The sequence below is a fragment of the Mustela erminea genome, chromosome 18 (genome assembly GCF_009829155.1).
Source record: "Mustela erminea isolate mMusErm1 chromosome 18, mMusErm1.Pri, whole genome shotgun sequence".
Classification (NCBI taxonomy): Eukaryota; Metazoa; Chordata; class Mammalia; order Carnivora; family Mustelidae; genus Mustela; species Mustela erminea.
This window is the reverse complement of record NC_045631.1, coordinates 58,370,462-58,386,270: the sequence shown is the minus strand read 5'-3', so window position 1 is coordinate 58,386,270 and position 15,809 is coordinate 58,370,462. Positions and strand designations below refer to the sequence as shown.

Below are 15,809 nucleotides of genomic sequence, written 5' to 3'. Positions count from 1 at the left end.
TGGAATATAAATTTGACTGCAATCGTAGCCGTCAAGTACCGAGAACCCTCCACAACATAATTATTGGGAATAAACGTCACTGCGTGGTCCCAAGCACGGAAGACACGTCCACTCTGGCTGCAAAGGGGGCGCGGTACTCGTGGGCGTCCCACGTCAGCGGGACAACTCTGAGGACGCACAGACACTCAGGTGACATTCACAAGCCACAGAGGTGTTCCCAGGGAATCCGTCCTAGCCCTCTGACCGCGCCCAAATAAGGCGAATGATTCGCTTTGTAGCTGAGTTTTCTTTTTCTTTCTTTTTTTTTTTTTTTAAAGATTTTATTTATTTATTTGACAGAGAGAAATTACAAGTACACTGAGAGGCAGGCAGAGAGAGAGAAGGAAGCAGGCTCCCCGCTGAGCAGAGAGCCCGACGCGGGACTCGATCCCAGGACCCTGAGATCATGACCTGAGCCGAAGGCAGAGGCTTAACCCACTGAGCCACCCAGGCGCCCCGGCCGACACGAGCTTTTTCCCCTACTGTCACTATCAAGCTACAAAAATGCCAAAAGAAGCAGCCGTTTCAGCTCTGGGAAAGACAGGATGATAAAAAATACAGCTTCGAGGCCAGGAGAAGCTCTGGGGCAGAGGGGGCTAGGGTCATCAGAGACATACGAGGGGCGCAGGCAAACGGGAATTTCCGATCCATAAGGAATAATCGTTAGTTTACGTATCCCCTACCCATCGCACGGATATACTTACACGGAAGCAACACTCGCCGTTGAAGAAATTGGAATTTCACGAGATGCCTTCCTTTGGTTGTTTCTTTCACTGAACTTGGCAGCCTCCCCAGGGAGGGACTCAAGAACAAGGATGAACCCCCCACCCCCGCCACAAGTGATTTCTTCAAGTCACTTGAAGGGGGAACATTTGCGAGGGGGTGGTGGGGGCAAGAAATGGCTCTTGGTCTCAGTAGGGTTCCACCAAGTCCCCAGGCTTGGACTGAGGACAGGTGAGGGGTGCTCAGACCGTTAACATAGCCTTGGCATTGACTGTTTAGGTACAAAGGTCAAGAATAAGAGAAAAGTGAGATTTTTTCTTTTTTTTTGAGGGGGGTAGTAAGGATTTACATGTACATTTCAGCGAGGCCCCAGGACTGTGGAGGGATGTGGGAGGGGCACGCCGATCGCCCGTCTCACAAAAGGGGAGCTAGTAGCTGATGTCTGTCACAAAACTAAACAGGGTTCTGGGTGCTGGGCAGAGCCCGCGCTCCCCGCTCCGCTGCAGGGGGAGCTCCTGGAGAGTTCGCAGCTGGTGCCTCTCTTAGCTCTGCAGAGCTGTTAACTCAGGAGGGAACACCCCTAGTCCTTAAAAGCTTTGCAGAAGGCCTGGCTGAGAGCTGGCCTCTGAGCCCCCGGGAAAGTCAGCGCCAGGACTTCGAGCAAGGGCTTGTTTGGGATCAAAAGTTGCACCATCCGGGGGCGCCTGGCTGGCTGGGTCCGCGACTCTTGATCTCGGGGGTTGTAAATTTGAGCCCCCTGTTGAGGCTAGAGATTACTTAAACATAAAATCCAAAAAAAACAAAAACAGACACAAAAGTTGCACCATTTGGGTTGGATCAGCCTCGCGTGCCGAGCCTCGTTAGCAAATGACTTCGGCTGCGGCAAAAAGTCTACCTTCCGAGGGGGCTGTTTTGCTCCTTCCCCTTCCAACAGGGGGACGTTAGGAGAGGTGAGCCCGGGGTCCCCCAGAATAGCCATCATCCCCCGCCCCCACCCGGGGGCCTCCCCGGATGAGGGAGTGACAGTTTACGTAAATAGCCCGTTTCCCTCTTACTGCTCCTCACTGGGGATTGGCTTAGTTCTGCGTGTTGGCTGGGGGTGTGCCCCGGTGGCACCTGGACCGGCACTGAAGGAGACCGCTGGGCTCTGCGGAGCACCTCGGAGACGCCCTGTGTCCCCTGGGGCCTCTTGCCCTACCCACTTCCCGTCTCAGGTGCGCCCACAGGCCCCCGGGCCCCTACCAGCACAGGACACACAGACCATTGTTTCTGCTTTTTGTTTTTTCTTAATGCAAATAAGGTGGAAATATAGTATTTTCAAAAGGCACCCAGAGGCGGCCACTTCCCAGCACCTCGGGACTCTCCCCGGGGCCCCTGCATCGCCCACCCAGGGGTCCTCCAGCTCCTCCCCGCGGGCTCCCTGCCCACGGCTCGGGTGACCACAAGGTTCCCACGAGGTCCTCCCCGCCTGCCTCCCACCTTGCTGCCCAGAGTCTCGGGCCCCCTGGCAGTGCCCAGAGCACACACCCAGAGCAGCGTCCCCCCCAGGCCCGTGGTCCCCGCACGTTTGTTTTCCGTGGCTCACCCCTCACTGCGTGGCCCACCCCTCACTGCGTGGCCCAATCACCTCCACGAGGAGCCTGCCCTAACCAGGTCTGGAATTCCGTCAGCCACCTGTCAGCCACCTGTCCCTCACCTCGGTCCCCGAAACCGGCTCTCCTTAGTCCTTCGACCTCACTCTCAGCCTCGCTTCCCTGGCAGGGGTGCGTCTCCCTGATGGACCATGAACCCCCAGAACAGCGCCCGCTCTCAACGGAGCCCAGGCACACAGTTGCCAGATCAACGAAGGAACTGGTCTGCTTTAGGACAGTGACCTCTGGACATGGCGCGTGACCTCGCTGTTTGTTGGGGAGTGCGGGACCACCACCGCTGGCCCCTTCGTGCCTTTGCCTGCTCCTTGTCCTCCTACCAGAGTGAAATGCTCTGAAAGCCACTGGCGCCCCTCCCCGCAGCAGGCCCTGCCGGCGGGAGACCGACCTCCTGCCTTGGCAGCCTGCGTCCTGGCCACGGGGCTCCACTAGCAGGCATCTCAGCTGGAGTGGGGGTGACTGGCTGGGGGTGGGGGGCTCATCGACACATGTTTGCATCATGGCCTGCTTAGCCCTCCCCCTTGGGAGCAGAAAGGCAGCAGCTTCCAGCCCAGCCCCCACTCCCTGCTCTCAGAAGGCCTTTTCTCTAACCCAGGTAGTGGGGGGGGGGGGGTTCTAGGGCCAAGGTGAGGGTCCTTGGAACAGCCTGCCCCTGGGGCTGGGCAAGGCTTGCTGCGCCGGCCAGAGAGCGAAGGACCACAGTGGGGCCTGGCGGGAAGCAGGAGAGCCTGGCCCCTCCCCTTGGCCGCAGGGAGCTGCAGGGCACGGCAGACATTGGCCCTTGGACCCCTAAAGAGGGCAGATGTTCTCCCCCAGACGAGGGATCCTCCTTGGGGACCATCTCCACTGCCCCCCCCCCCAGATGGCTGGTGTCCAGGAGGCCAGGTCACAGGGCGCAGCTTCTGGCCATAGGAAGAGTGGGGATGGAGGCTTGTCTCCCCAGATTCTCGGCCTTCCTTCCTCTTCCTGGGAAAAGAGGGGGCCACCCCATAGGCCCTGGGAGCCTGCCCAAGGGCCTCCATGCCAGGCTCCCGGCACCTGCGCTGCTGGGCCGGGGCGAGGACTGACATGGGGAAGGGAGATGCGTGGGGGACGGAGGCCGGGAGGAAGCGTCGGCTCAGGGGCCAGCCCAGCCCTGTCCCCGTCTGCCGGCCGCAGAGTGGAGGAGCGCGGGGTCCCAGCGAGCGCCGAGGGGATCCCTGCCCGTCTACCTGGGAGACCCCCCGGCCCCGGCCACCGGGCGATTAGTGCTCGTGTGTAGGAGAGATGTGAGGGCTCAAAGCCAACGGCCAAGAACGAGTTCTTGAGATGTCGTCAGGACAAAAAGGTGATTCTATTAAAGCACGGGGACAGGACGCGTGGACAAAGAGCTGTGCTGGGTCAGGAGCGGTGACCCATGACGTGCTCTCTAGTTGGGGAGGTGGCTAGGGGGAGCGTGAGTCTCTGAGGAACTTTGGAAGCAAGGTTTGCAGGACCTGGAGGGGCCGGCTGGTGTTGGGAAAAGGTCATTTACTACCGTCTAGCAAAACCTGAGTCATGAGACTTCAGATGTATATCGGCGGGTCATATGCCCGGGGTGACGGCCAACGTGTATCTCAGGCAGCAGAGATAAAGGAAGTTTCCAGAGGAATTTTTATACGTTAAAGTAGACTTACGGGGTCCTGGAGGTCAGGCTAGGACTAAGATACGTTTGCCCTTTGCTCGACAGGAAGTACTAACGTGGAGGCAGCTGACTTCCAGATGAAGGTCACTCGGCCCGTCCCAAGGTCTTGTCAATGGGCTGTAAGTTATACGGAAATTTAATTTTATTTTGCCTTTGTCCTTGGCATCATCCCCAACCCCTCAGCAGGGGCCACCAACCTGGGCAGGGACCTCCAGCGGCTCAAGTCATCACGGAGAGTGGCCGTGCCGCGCCTGTCTGGGTGTGCCAGCCCCAGCTCTGCACCTTCCAGGGAGGGGAGGGGCGCGGTGGGGCAGGAGGGGAGTGTGGGGGAGCAGGTGGGAGACAGCCGAGGGGAGGGCCTGGGCCCTGGAGGCAGAAGCTGGCATCCCACCCCGTTCTGTCATTACCGGAATGGAGGAGGGCCTCCCGGGGTCTCCGCAGAGCAGGCTGCTGGTAACTCCCTTCCCCAGGGCCCTCTCCACCCTCCCACGGGCCCAGCGGGGCCCTGCCCACCTGGCCCCAGCCCCACTCCCAGCTCCTGCAGCAGGGGGCCTCCTGTGGCACAGAGGGGGCCTGGGGGTGGGCAGGGGTGGACATCCACACCCCTCTGGCTCTGTCTCCCTTCTACTGACCTCTTCCCGCATCCTACGGGCCACAGGGAAAGAAACAAAGTCCCCTGTTGAAGGGGGCCTGGGGCCATGGGCACTGAGCAGGCCAGAGACCCCGCCTGGTCTGCCTCCGGCTGCACACAGATCTGGAGTCTCCGAGACCCGGGCCTCTCGGACTGGAGAAAGGCTCAGAGCTGCGCCCGAGGCCTTTTGGGTCAGGCTGGGAGGCAGAGTTTTAACCGAAATCCGCTTAGCAGAGAACAGGGCTGGGAGGTTTCTTCCTCAACCCTCCTCCTTCCCAGAAGGAAGGAAGCCTGTATTCTGGACCCCACAGCAGCCTTCTTGGGCAACGAATTCCCCTTTCCAAGATGCCATCGGCCTCCAAACACACCCTGGGAGAGAAGTGGGTCTCCACAATGTCACCTCCCAGCGTCCCCGGCATCCTGCAGCCCCCGATGCCGCCCACCCCCGGCCCCCAAATAGCTCTCCAAGTCTTGGGCCAAGGGAGAGGGCAGGACTTCCCTGGCAGTGAGCCAGCAATGCCCACCGTACCCTGGCAGGGACCCCTGGGCTCCAGAGGTCCCGCTTCAGGTGTCAACGTGCCCTTGAACCCTAGCCATATGCCTTTGGGCACACCATCTGCCCACCCCACCTCGCGTCCTCACCCCATAGGGAGCGTCGTGAGCCATGCGCGCCTCGCTGGGTTGTTGGGAGGTTGAATGGGGACAGTGCGTGGGGAGCAGCAGGCTTTCCACGGGAGCTGGCGTCCAGAGCAGAGGAGTCTGCAGTCAAGAAGGCCTGGCTGAGGATGGGGCTCCTGGGAAGCTGCCCTCGTCCCAGCCGGAGAAGCAACATGGAGAGGAGGGTTCGGGCCCCTCTGAGAGCCGAGCCCTGAGCGGTGCTCCGGGGCCCTGGAAGAAAGAGGGAGGCCGTGGGTAGGCACGATGGGCCTGGGCCTAATGCAATGGGGTCCTGACTCCCACCCTCATGGAAGGCTGCCCCCCACCAGCACCCTCGAGGCCATGGCCTGGGTCCTCCCCGAAGCCCTAAGCTCAGCATGGGGTCCAGTCTGTACAGCAGGACATGTGGGTGGGGCGCGGCGCCTTCCAGCTGGAAACGTCCGCGGCTCATTCTCTCCTCCTCTGTGCCGTGGCACGCTCCCGGCCCCTCCTGCAGCACGGGTGCTCTGCGGTAAGATGCTGTCGGAGCTGGGCTCCTTCCTCCTGCCGGAGGGCCGAGCGCCCAGGTGTTCCTCCTTGAGCGGACAGAGCCGCCAACCCCCTGGGTGCCAGGAAGGAGGAGCGCTTCCCCTGACCCGGAGCATCCACCCTGGCTGGTCCGTGAAAGAGAAGTGAACTTTTCCACAAGCCACAACACTGTGATTGGCTCCCTCGTCACCGCCACTCACCCCACTCCCCTAACTAGTACCAGCTACGAGAACCAGAAACCTGTCTGAAACCAGCTGAAGTGAACAGGAGATCGAAAGGCAAATCCAAACCACCGTGAGACACAGTTCACACTCATTATGATGGCTATTCCTTTTTTGTTGTTTTTTAAGATTTTATTTATTTATTTGACAGAGAGAGAGATCACAAGCTGGCAGAGAGGCAAGTGCGGGGGTGGGGAAGCAGGCTCCCTGCGGAGCCGAGAGCCCGATGTGGGGCTCGATCCCAGGACCCTGAGATCACTACCTGAGCTGAAGGCAGAGGATTAATTCACTGAGCCACCCAGGTGCCTCTGATGACTACTCCTTAAAATATTAAATTAAACAACAACAACCCAGAAAGTAGCAGGTACCAGCGAGGACGTGGAGAAATCGGAATCCTGGGCGGGTGAGCGGGAATGGGAGCTCCCGAGGTCACTGTAGACAACAGCTTGGAAGGTCCTCAAAAAGCAAAACCTGGACTGACCGCAAGATCCAGCAGTCCCGCTCCCAGGGATGCTCCCAGAAGAACCGAAGGCCAGGCCTCGAACAGATGTTTGCACACCCATGTTCACAAAAGCGTGATTCACAGCAGCCAGGAGGGAGAAGTAACCCAACTGTTCATCAGCAGATGACGGGACTCAGCGTGGTCGGTGCACACGATGGAACGGTATTCAGCCTTAAGAAAAAGGGCAGCTCGGACACCAGCGGCAGCGCGGTGGCCCCGGGGGACAAGACGTTGAGTGAAATAAGCCAGACACGAAAGGACAAATGTTGTCTGAGTTCTCTCTCTCTCTCTATTTTTTTTTTAAAGACTTTCATCTATTTATTTGAGAGAGAGGGAGAGCACAGAGGGGCAGGAGAGCGAGAAACAGATGGGGCTCGAGCCCAGGACCCTGAGATCATGATCCAAGCCCAAGGCGGATGCTTCACGGATGGAGCCACTCCGGCGCCCCTGCCTGATTTCTCTTACTTGAACTATCCGGGTTGGTCAAATTCACGGCGGGTGGGGGGCCAGGGGCTGGCTGGGGGAGGGCACAGGGAGTCCGTGTTTATAGGGACAGGGTCCACTCGGAAAGATGGAGATGTCCCGGGGACGGACGGCGGTGATGGCTGCCGGGCACCGTGAGTGTCCTTCATGCCACTGACCTGTAACTTACAAATGACCGAAGTGGCAAATTTTACGTGGTGTATATTTTACCTTGATTTTTAAAAAGCCTTAAAACACCTTACCAGGGGGGTACCTGGGTGGCTCAGTGGGTTAAGCCTCTGCTTTCAGCTCAGGTCATGATCTCAGGGTCCTGGGATCAAGTCCCACATCGGGCTCTCTGCTCGGCAGGGAGCCTGCTTCCTCCTCTCTCTGCCTCTCTGCCTACTTGTGATCTCTGTCTGTCAGATAAATAAATAAAATCTAAAAAACAAACAAACAAACAAAAAAAACCACCTTACCAGGACAAGCTGACTGATCACACAAACACGGCCGACACTAGTAAGCATGGAATCTGGGCGGCGTTCTGCGGGCACTCATGGTGCCCTCCTGCCCCCTTATGCTTTCCAAGTTCCTCAAAGCCATTTTCATAATGAAAAACAGGGGTGTGCAGTCCCGCCCCTTCCCTCCCGTCTAACAGAACTATCCAGCCAGGTCCTTGGCTCCGGGCACAGCCATGGGTCTCCCTCCGGCTGTCCAGGCAGCAGCGGTCACAGACCAGAGGCTGGGGGCTTACCAGCCACAGGCTGGGCTCCCCAGTGCGGGAGGCTGAAAGTCCGGGGTCGATGTGCCGTCGGGATCGGGTTTTGGGGAGACACAAACCATCAGCCCACAGCACCGCCGGCCTCGCTTTGACCAGCGGTACGCAGTGAGTGGGCAGAGGCGGACCGGCGCGTGGCCTGCTTCTCCGTCCCCTCTGCCCCCCGACCTGTGCTCTCTCTCTCTCTGTCAAACAAATAAATAATAAATAGGCAGCTCCCGCCTCGTGTGCCACCTGTTCCCAGGCCCTGTGCGCTCAGCATCACCCACCTTCTCCTCTTGGCTGCAGAAGCCTTTATGGGGTGGCCAGGGGCCTCCCCCTGCAGCCGTGGCCAGAGGAGAGCAGGCAGTTCCCAGAGGCCCAACTGAAGGCTCCGGAAGAGGGAGTCCATTGACGTGGCCCCCACAGGACAGTGGCGCCCCCCACAGGACAGCGTCCCAGGGACACACAGTGCACAGAGGGTAGGTATGGAAGGACAGTGGGAGCTCTGGCGGGGGTGGGGTGACGGGGGCGGGGGGGGGGTGGTCCTCATTCCCCTGCAGCAGGGGGGACTGCTCTGGGCCAGAGCCAGGTCACTGGGCTGCCAGAGCCACCTCCCCTGCCGACACAGGTCCTCCTTTGAGGTGACCCCGGGGTCATCTCCACTCCTCTGGCCCTCTCCCCAGGTCCACAAGGGACCGAGTCACTCCATGGCATCGCCCCCCCCCCCACCCCATGGGAGCTGTCAACAGGCTCTCCATCGCCGCCCCCCCACCCCACCTGCTGTGGGTTAGCTCCAGCCCTGTCATAGCTCACCAGGACCAAGTGCCTCGTGCATGGGTCCAGCCGGCTCCCCAGCGAGGTCTCCCCTCCCCAACCCAAGCCCACAGCTGCAGGGCTGGGGCTCCTAAGCCAGCTCGCTCTTGGCCAACTTGTGTTCACTGGTGCCCAGTGGCTGCACGGTAGGAGCTGACCCCTGGGCATGGCCTGGGGCCCAGAGATGCCAATTCCCAGGGCTGGGAGACACATCAGAGCGTGGGTCCTCTAGTGGACAAAAGGTTCCTATGAGCCCAGCTTCGCCCCTCAGTTTCCTCCCCGCCCCCCTTCCTTCCTCCCTTCCCCCCCTAAGCCCTTGTCTGTGCTGCGCTCTGCACTGAAGCCCCATGGGCACATCGCGGACCAAGGCCACGCTCTGCCTTCTCAGGTCTAATGGGCTGTGTGGGAAGACCGACTGAGTCCGATGATGTGCCAGGGCCTGGCGTGCGGTGAAAGGTGTGCAAGTGTCTCCTGTTACTATGAACAACTAGCAGCCACCCAGCAGCTGACCCTGTCCGCGCCGCCCGAGCCCCACCCCCCCGGTCCCACCAGCACATGGACATTTGGGGTACAGTAAGGACCATGGTGCAGCATGGACAGAGACCCGTGGAGCCCAGAGCCAGCCCCACAACCGATCCCCTGCCCGGGATGCCTCTCTCCTTGAAGGTCCTGGGACCCTGCCAGGAGCCTGGCCCCAGGAGAGGAGTCCGGAGTGCTGGGGGAAGCGCTCCCCACAGTGGACAGACCCCAGCCGTGCTCCTGGCAGGGAGCACAGCCCTTATCTTGCCTCCTAGAAGAGAAAGGGAACAGGACCTTGCAGCAGGAGGCCGGGGAAGCCGGGACGTAGGGGCTCGGCCACCGCCTCCTTTCTCAGGGAAAAGGGGGCAGCTCCCAGGCAGAGGCTGAGCCCTGGTCACATGGAGGAGACCCTGGATGCACCCGAAGTGGCCAGCGGGGGGCCCTCGGCAGCAGGCAGCCTGCACAGGCGGTAAGCCTTCCCTTCATCATCCGCAGCAAAGCATTTACAGTCAATAAACGGGCTAATTAATTCTCTTCAAAGACCTCTCAATTATTCATCCCCGGCTACAGAGAGAACAATTAGAGCATCTCGGCTCATGGCTCTGGGAGTGGAGGCCAGGCTGAGCCACAGAGCCGGACCCCAGGGCTAAGCAGCCCAGCGGTCCCCAGGGACCCTGCCCCCAGCAGAGACCACAGGCCTTGTCCCCAGGGAGCAACAGGGTGGATGCCCTCTTCCCCCTCATCCTTAGCCTCACTTCCGGCGGGTGGGGGGGAAGCAGAGACCCTGAGCTGCGGGTGACTTCTGTCCCACAGACTTGCGGACAAAAAGCCAGGCTGGGGGCCTCCAGCCTCCCCCGAGGGACTGCAGGGTCCCCCACCCTACGGAGCGGAGGCCCCTGGGCCTCTAGGAAAGCGCTGTGTTGGGAGGAAAGGAGAGCAAATCCGGCCAGCTGGGGCAGGCCAGGCCGGTGGATGCGGTACCCCCACACCAACGGCGCCCACAGAAGTCGCTGTTGGAAAACTGGAACCCAGGGAGGGCCCTTGGGGCTCAGGCAGAGCAGCCCTGGTGCGGGGGAGACGCCTCCAAGGCGGGGCCTTCAGTCCCCAGCCAGCTTCCCTTCTCCCCTCCAGCTTCCTGGAGTTGTTCAAGTCCCTTGCAAGGGCCCTGAGGGATAGGGTGACCGGCCTATCCCCCGTCCACCCTCTCCTCACCCCCCCAAGCCCCCCGTTGTGGGTTCTCTCTCCCCTGACGCCCCCAAACAGCAATACCCGGCAAGCTGAGGGTTAACTCCCGGGAGCTCCCAGACCGCGCAGAGTGGGGGGTGGGGGGCCGGGGGCGTGCCTGTCGGGAAGTATGGATTTCTGCAGTGGTTTTACTGGAAAAGCTGTAGCTGAAGGTGGGAGGGGGTCACCATGGCAACTTCTGGCTATGGGAACAGGTCGGCTGGTGGGAACCAATTCTTCCAGGGGCCCAGGGGGCCCAGCTGGCGCTTTGCACCCGGGGCCCCAGGGCTGCCTCTGCGAGGATCCCCGCCCTCCCCAGCCTGGAATTACCGACTTCCCGGCCTCCCTCCCGCAACCGGGGCCAGGTCCCTAACTCGGCTGCCCCGCCCCCCATTGAAGCGCCCCCCGACACCGAGCTGTTAATCGATAGACCCATTACCATGCGGCCGCCGGGGAGCTCGGGGAACCTCCCTCTTGAAAAAGCTTAGCCTTGGGAGAGGCTGACCCCGTGGCCAGAGCTGAAATTCAGGGTATGCCATGAATGAGGCTCCCCCTCCTCGACTCTGCCCCACCGAGGGCGGGCGTCTAGGATTGCAGAGGGTCCAAGAAGAGCTCAGCCCCCACTGGTCCTAACTGGGGCGTTCAAGGAAATCCTCTCCACTCCCAGCCCGAATCCGCGCAGCACTCTGGGTGAGGGGCTTCCGCAAGCCCAAGGCGGCTTCGGGGGGTTGGGGCAGCCCCCAGGCACAGAAGTCTTCAGGGTGCACCCGCGAATCCGGATCCCGATGCCCCCTGCCCACTCCCGCCTCCGTGGGTTTCCGGGAGCCCTAGGCCTGCCCTCCCAGCCCACCCGACGCTTTGCCCTGCCCTTCCCGCAGCCCGTTGGGGCCTCCTGGGTGCCGGCAGGACCTCAGGCTGGGGAGCGCTGGGCACTGCGGGAAGGAGGGTCTGGAGCTCCCAGGCCCTCCAGGCTCAGGTTCCTCGGGGCCCGGAGGGGGTGGCGGAGTTTGGCCTCTGAGCCCCCTGCAAATCCTGCAGGCCTGGGTGGGCGGGTGCGACAGGGAGGGGGTGTGCCCGGGAGGCGCTTCCAGGAATCTCCAGTGGCGCTGCCCAAACGGCCAGGAAGGGGGCATACGGAGGGCATCTGCAGCTGGGGGGCCCTGGGGAGCGAGGGAGGGGGCCCCCTCCCACCTCGCGCAGCTGAAGGAAGGACCACCCGCCCGAGTCCACGTGGGCACCAGCCGCAGCTCGGCGGGAGGCCCTTAGACGTGCGGCTCCGCGACCCGCTTTCCCCAGCTGCGGAATGGGCAGGGCAAGACCGCGCCCGTCGCCGGGGGCCGGTGAGCACTAAGGCCCGGGACGTTAGGAGGCGCGGGGTTCCGAGGTCACGCCCGCTCTCCCCTCTTCCCAGCCCCACGAGAAACGAGCTGGGACCCTGCTAAGGTCTCCCGGGATTTGCCGAGAGGCGGGGCTCCCCGCGTTGCTGACCACCGGGGCCGCGACGGGGCGAACTGGCCTCCGCGAGCGTCCCCTGCGGGCGGGTCCGCGCAGACCGGAGCCCAGACCCACCCCGGGCGCCGCCTCCCGCAGGCCGGCCGCTCGCTACGGTTGCCCCCGCCCGTCCGTGCCCGAAAGAGTTAAACCGACCGTGGGTGAGGTCCATTTCGCCCTCACCCCAGCCTCGGCCGCCGGCCGGGGCTGACTTAGGGGACACCCAGATCGGCGCCCCCGCCCCCGCCCCCACTCCCACCCCCGCTTCCGCTGCTCCCCTACAACCCCCTCCCCGCCCCCGCGCCGCCGGGGCTTCCATCTCGCGCTCTCGGATCTGCCGAATCCCGATAAAACATTTGGGGGAGATAAGTGCTGCGTATAAATAATTAAGACCACATGCATATTCGCCAACAAAAAAAAAAGTTTAAAACCCCCATTCCGGGAACAGCCGCCTGTGTGGGGCCCGGGCGGGGCTGCGGAGGCCCACCTCCACCCCACTGAGGCTGTCCCCACCCCGCGGGCTCCTCTGGGGTGGGTCAGCCGGGGGCTCCTCCTCCAGCGAGCCCCGCCCCCAGCCCCTGGGGGAGCTGCTCTGCAGGGCCCAGAGTGGGTGGGGAGATGGTGGCAAAGGAGCTCTGAGCCCAGGACTTGGGGGTGGGGGGCGCCCATGCATCCCCAGAGGCCAGGTCTCTAGGTAGGGTTCCCCCAACTCGTAGGCCAGGCGGGGTCTAGGCACCCAGCTGGTGCCCCGTAAACATTTACTGAAGAAATGAATGAATGAGTCAGTGATCTCACTGCTGTCAGGTTCCAGCGAGTGTCCCTCCGGAGCTCTGGCAGAGGGCACAGGGCACTCATCCCTCACCCGCTGCCGGCGGACACCCTTTCCAGGTGCAGCTTGAGGGCCTCAGGTAAGAGACTGGAAGGACTTCCGGAGGGAGTCAGGCTGCAGGCCTGGCAGGGTGCGGCTGCCCTCCTCTGCGGGTCGTCTTCTGCCCAGGCCGGAGGGTCAGCCCAGGATTGCCCCAGGCTAAAGGAAGGCGTGTCCCGCGGTGCCTCTGCTCCAGGACCCGCCCAGCACTGTCGGATCCTGTCCCTCCCACCCTGTCCCTCCAGGCCGCCCACCTGCTCAGGCAGGATTCCACGCGCACAGCTCTCTGCAGGCCTTTGCTGGAGCTGTCCCCTGGTCCCTGCCCCACTCCCCACTACTCATGGAAATCATGTTTCCTCCAGCTTCAGCTCCCACCTTCCAAAGGAAGCCCCTCTCCCCTTGCTACTGATTTCTCATCCACATATTTCATGTATTTCCTTCAAGCCCAGGATGTTCCAGGCCCCCACCTGGATCCCCGCTGGGGATCCTGAGAATGAAAGACACAGGTCTTGCCCTCCACTAGCCCACAGCTCAGGGACACTGGCAAGTGACTAACAACAAGGGCTGCTCTAAGGTAAGCCAGGTGCAGAGGAAAGAGCGAGCAAAGGGTGTGTATCGTGTTGGAGGGTCGAGGGGCCATCCTGGAAGACTTCCTGGAGGAGGAAACAAGGTGCGTAGAGTTTGTAAGACAAGGGATTCCTCCTAGTAGAGAAGGCAAGAAGGGTTAACAGTGCCTCCGGGTTCTCCCAGTACTGCCCCCTGCCGGCTGTACACACGCCCGTGGTACTCACAGCCACGGGCTCCAGTCCTAACTGCACTGCTTACCGGCAAGTTACTCTACCTCTCGGACCTCAGTTTCCTCACCTGTAAAATGGAGGTCATGGTCCCCGCTGTGCAAGCTCCTGACCATTTATCCTTGGTCCTCCGTTATCAGGAGGTGAAGCATCCCCCCTCCCCCAAGCACCCAGCATAGGTCAGCACACCTAAGAGGTGGATGGGTTGAGGACCGCGGAGCTTCCCCTGGTCTTCCTTCCTCAGCGGCAGCACGTCCCAGAAGGGAGCACTAGCCTCTGCTCACCCAGGACTCTGGGAGGGCACCTTTCGCTAGGGATGGCTCTCATGTTGCAATCCACCGCCCACCTGACCAGGAACACGTGAGGGCACAAGCCACGTCCTGCCCTTGACCCGGGCCCTGCAGGCGCATGACCAATATTTGTTTGTGAAATGAAGCTCTCCAGGGAGGAAGCTCCACCCAGGGATGCAGAAGAGACGGGGGTGGGGGGGCGGGGAGGGTGTTGCAGGTGCGGCTCTGTGTGTTGTCCTAATGTCCTAAGGGATTCTGGGGTTCCTGGTCAAAGGGCCCAGCCGTGGCTGCCCCTCTCTGACACGCAGGGGCCAGGGTGAGCCCAGGCTTGTCTCTGCGCCCAGCATCTGTGCCCCCGGCACCTCCAGGCCTCGGCATGTTTTTTATCTTTTAAGTAATCTCTTTGCCCAGTGTGGGGCTCAGGAACTCGTGACCCCTCGATCGAGAGTCATGTGCTCTACCGGCCGCGCCCGCCACGTGCCCGGACGGTCCTGCTCTCCTGAACCCCACGCCGTGACTCCCATGGCCCGCAGCCAGCCCTCCAGGGCCCGGAGCAGAGGCTCCTTCTCCGTCTTGGACTTTGGACATGGTGCACAGCTGCCCAGGATTAGGACTTCTAAGACCTAAGAGACAATGACTTTCAAGCCTTCCTGCTGTTTGGATCACGTGCTCTCTACTACGAAACACTTGAGCCATAACAGTATATTGTGTTGTTATTCACAGATTATAAGTTTCCATGACTATATGAATGTGTTATTTGCGGTATACAATATTCACAGAAGGTTGATATTTTAAAAGGATCAATTTTAAATCTAAGCATAAAATTCTCCCCCCCTACCCCGGGGTGGGGGTTGTATAGTCCACTCTGGAGACCAGAGCCATGGGGAGGCTCTTGGGAATCCCCATGCTGTGATGGGGTCCCTAGTGCCTCCCCTACTTTGGTCCATTCCCCAGCTTCAGGTCCAACCTTCCTTCTTCCCAAAGACCCCTCCCCCACAAAAACCCCTCTGCCACCATGGAGATCATGCTTCTCCTGACCCCAGCCATTCTGTCAGCAGCTGGCAAACCTGGGGTGCTCAGGGTGTCCCCAGCAAGGGTGATCTAGTCCCCCCTCTGCAGGGCTGCCAGCAGGGAAGGGGGCACAGGGGACAGACACAGGCCCATCCGGGAGCAAGATAATGGAAAGACCGGGGACCCTAAGCAGACAGATGTCCTGCGGTTAGGAATAGGAGGGTGCCCTTCAGTGACTGATAACCGGGGTTCAAACCCAAGGGTCTGTATCTAGAGTGCACAGCGGGTGCCCAACACAGGGATGTTGTCCATAAACAAGGTAGGTAGGCTCTGCCCCCAGGGCACTGGACGTCTGACTGTCCCTGGATTCAGACCCTGCCAGAGGCAAGGCAGCCATGGTCACCCTTGTCCCTTATGACCTGTGACTCCTCTAGGGATATCCGCACAGGTGGACAAGGTAGGCAAGCCTGGAAATCTGCAACAGAAGCCCTTTCCCATACTTGCCTCCTAAAGCCAAGGGCCAAGGGCATCTCTAGGACAGCAGAGCCCAAAGCCTGACTCCTTTTGTCCATATGAGCTCTGTCCATGTCCACTCACTAGAACCTTCCCTGCTCTTCCTTCCCGCACAGGTTCTATCCCTCTGGCCACAGGAAGAGGAGATGGTGGGGGAGGGCCTGGGGAAGGGTACCCTGCCAAGCTGGGGGGTGATGCTGGGAGCTCTGGCCCCCCGCCCCCGTGCAAGCCCCCCAGCCCCGGGCGCTCAGCCTCAGGTGACGGTGGCCCCTCGCCCTTGAGCCCTTTCATGTAGCACAGGATCAGCGTCTGTGGAACTGGACGGACTCTAGACGGACCACCGTGCCCACGTCCGGCATCTGAGCCCTCCGTCCTCCTCCCGCTGGGCCCAGGGGCCAGGACAGAGGGCCCTGGGCATAGGCGAGGGCCCAGCCTGCACAAAGCTGACCTC

At 61.2% G+C, this 15,809-nt stretch overlaps 1 protein-coding gene and 1 long non-coding RNA gene across 15 annotated transcripts; one reads left to right on the top strand and one right to left on the bottom strand.

Annotated features, from left to right (window-relative positions):
- Window positions 1-500: 500 nt before the first annotated feature.
- Window positions 501-14,001, bottom strand: LOC116578031. Of its 13 annotated transcripts, none has more exons than XM_032321896.1 (7): window positions 6,480-6,907; window positions 5,786-6,015; window positions 5,348-5,593; window positions 4,707-4,902; window positions 4,272-4,356; window positions 4,067-4,191; window positions 501-1,033 (listed from the first exon to the last, which is right to left on the bottom strand). In XM_032321896.1, the coding sequence occupies exons 1-5, from the start codon at window positions 6,672-6,674 to the stop codon at window positions 4,294-4,296; spliced, it is 930 nt and encodes a 309-aa protein (XP_032177787.1). In that variant the 5' UTR covers window positions 6,675-6,907; the 3' UTR covers window positions 501-1,033; window positions 4,067-4,191; window positions 4,272-4,293. The 13 variants fall into 13 exon arrangements, 8 of the variants coding, with proteins under 8 accessions (XP_032177787.1, XP_032177788.1, XP_032177789.1 ...); XM_032321897.1 differs by having other exon boundaries at window positions 4,272-4,329; XM_032321893.1 differs by having other exon boundaries at window positions 517-570; window positions 744-1,033; window positions 4,272-4,902.
- On the top strand, window positions 7,871-9,741 carry LOC116578043. Of its 2 annotated transcripts, none has more exons than XR_004280709.1 (3): window positions 7,871-7,961; window positions 8,142-8,314; window positions 8,519-9,741. It is a non-coding gene; the product is annotated as an uncharacterized LOC116578043 (long non-coding RNA). The 2 variants fall into 2 exon arrangements; XR_004280710.1 differs by having other exon boundaries at window positions 9,037-9,738.
- Window positions 14,002-15,809: the final 1,808 nt, after the last annotated feature.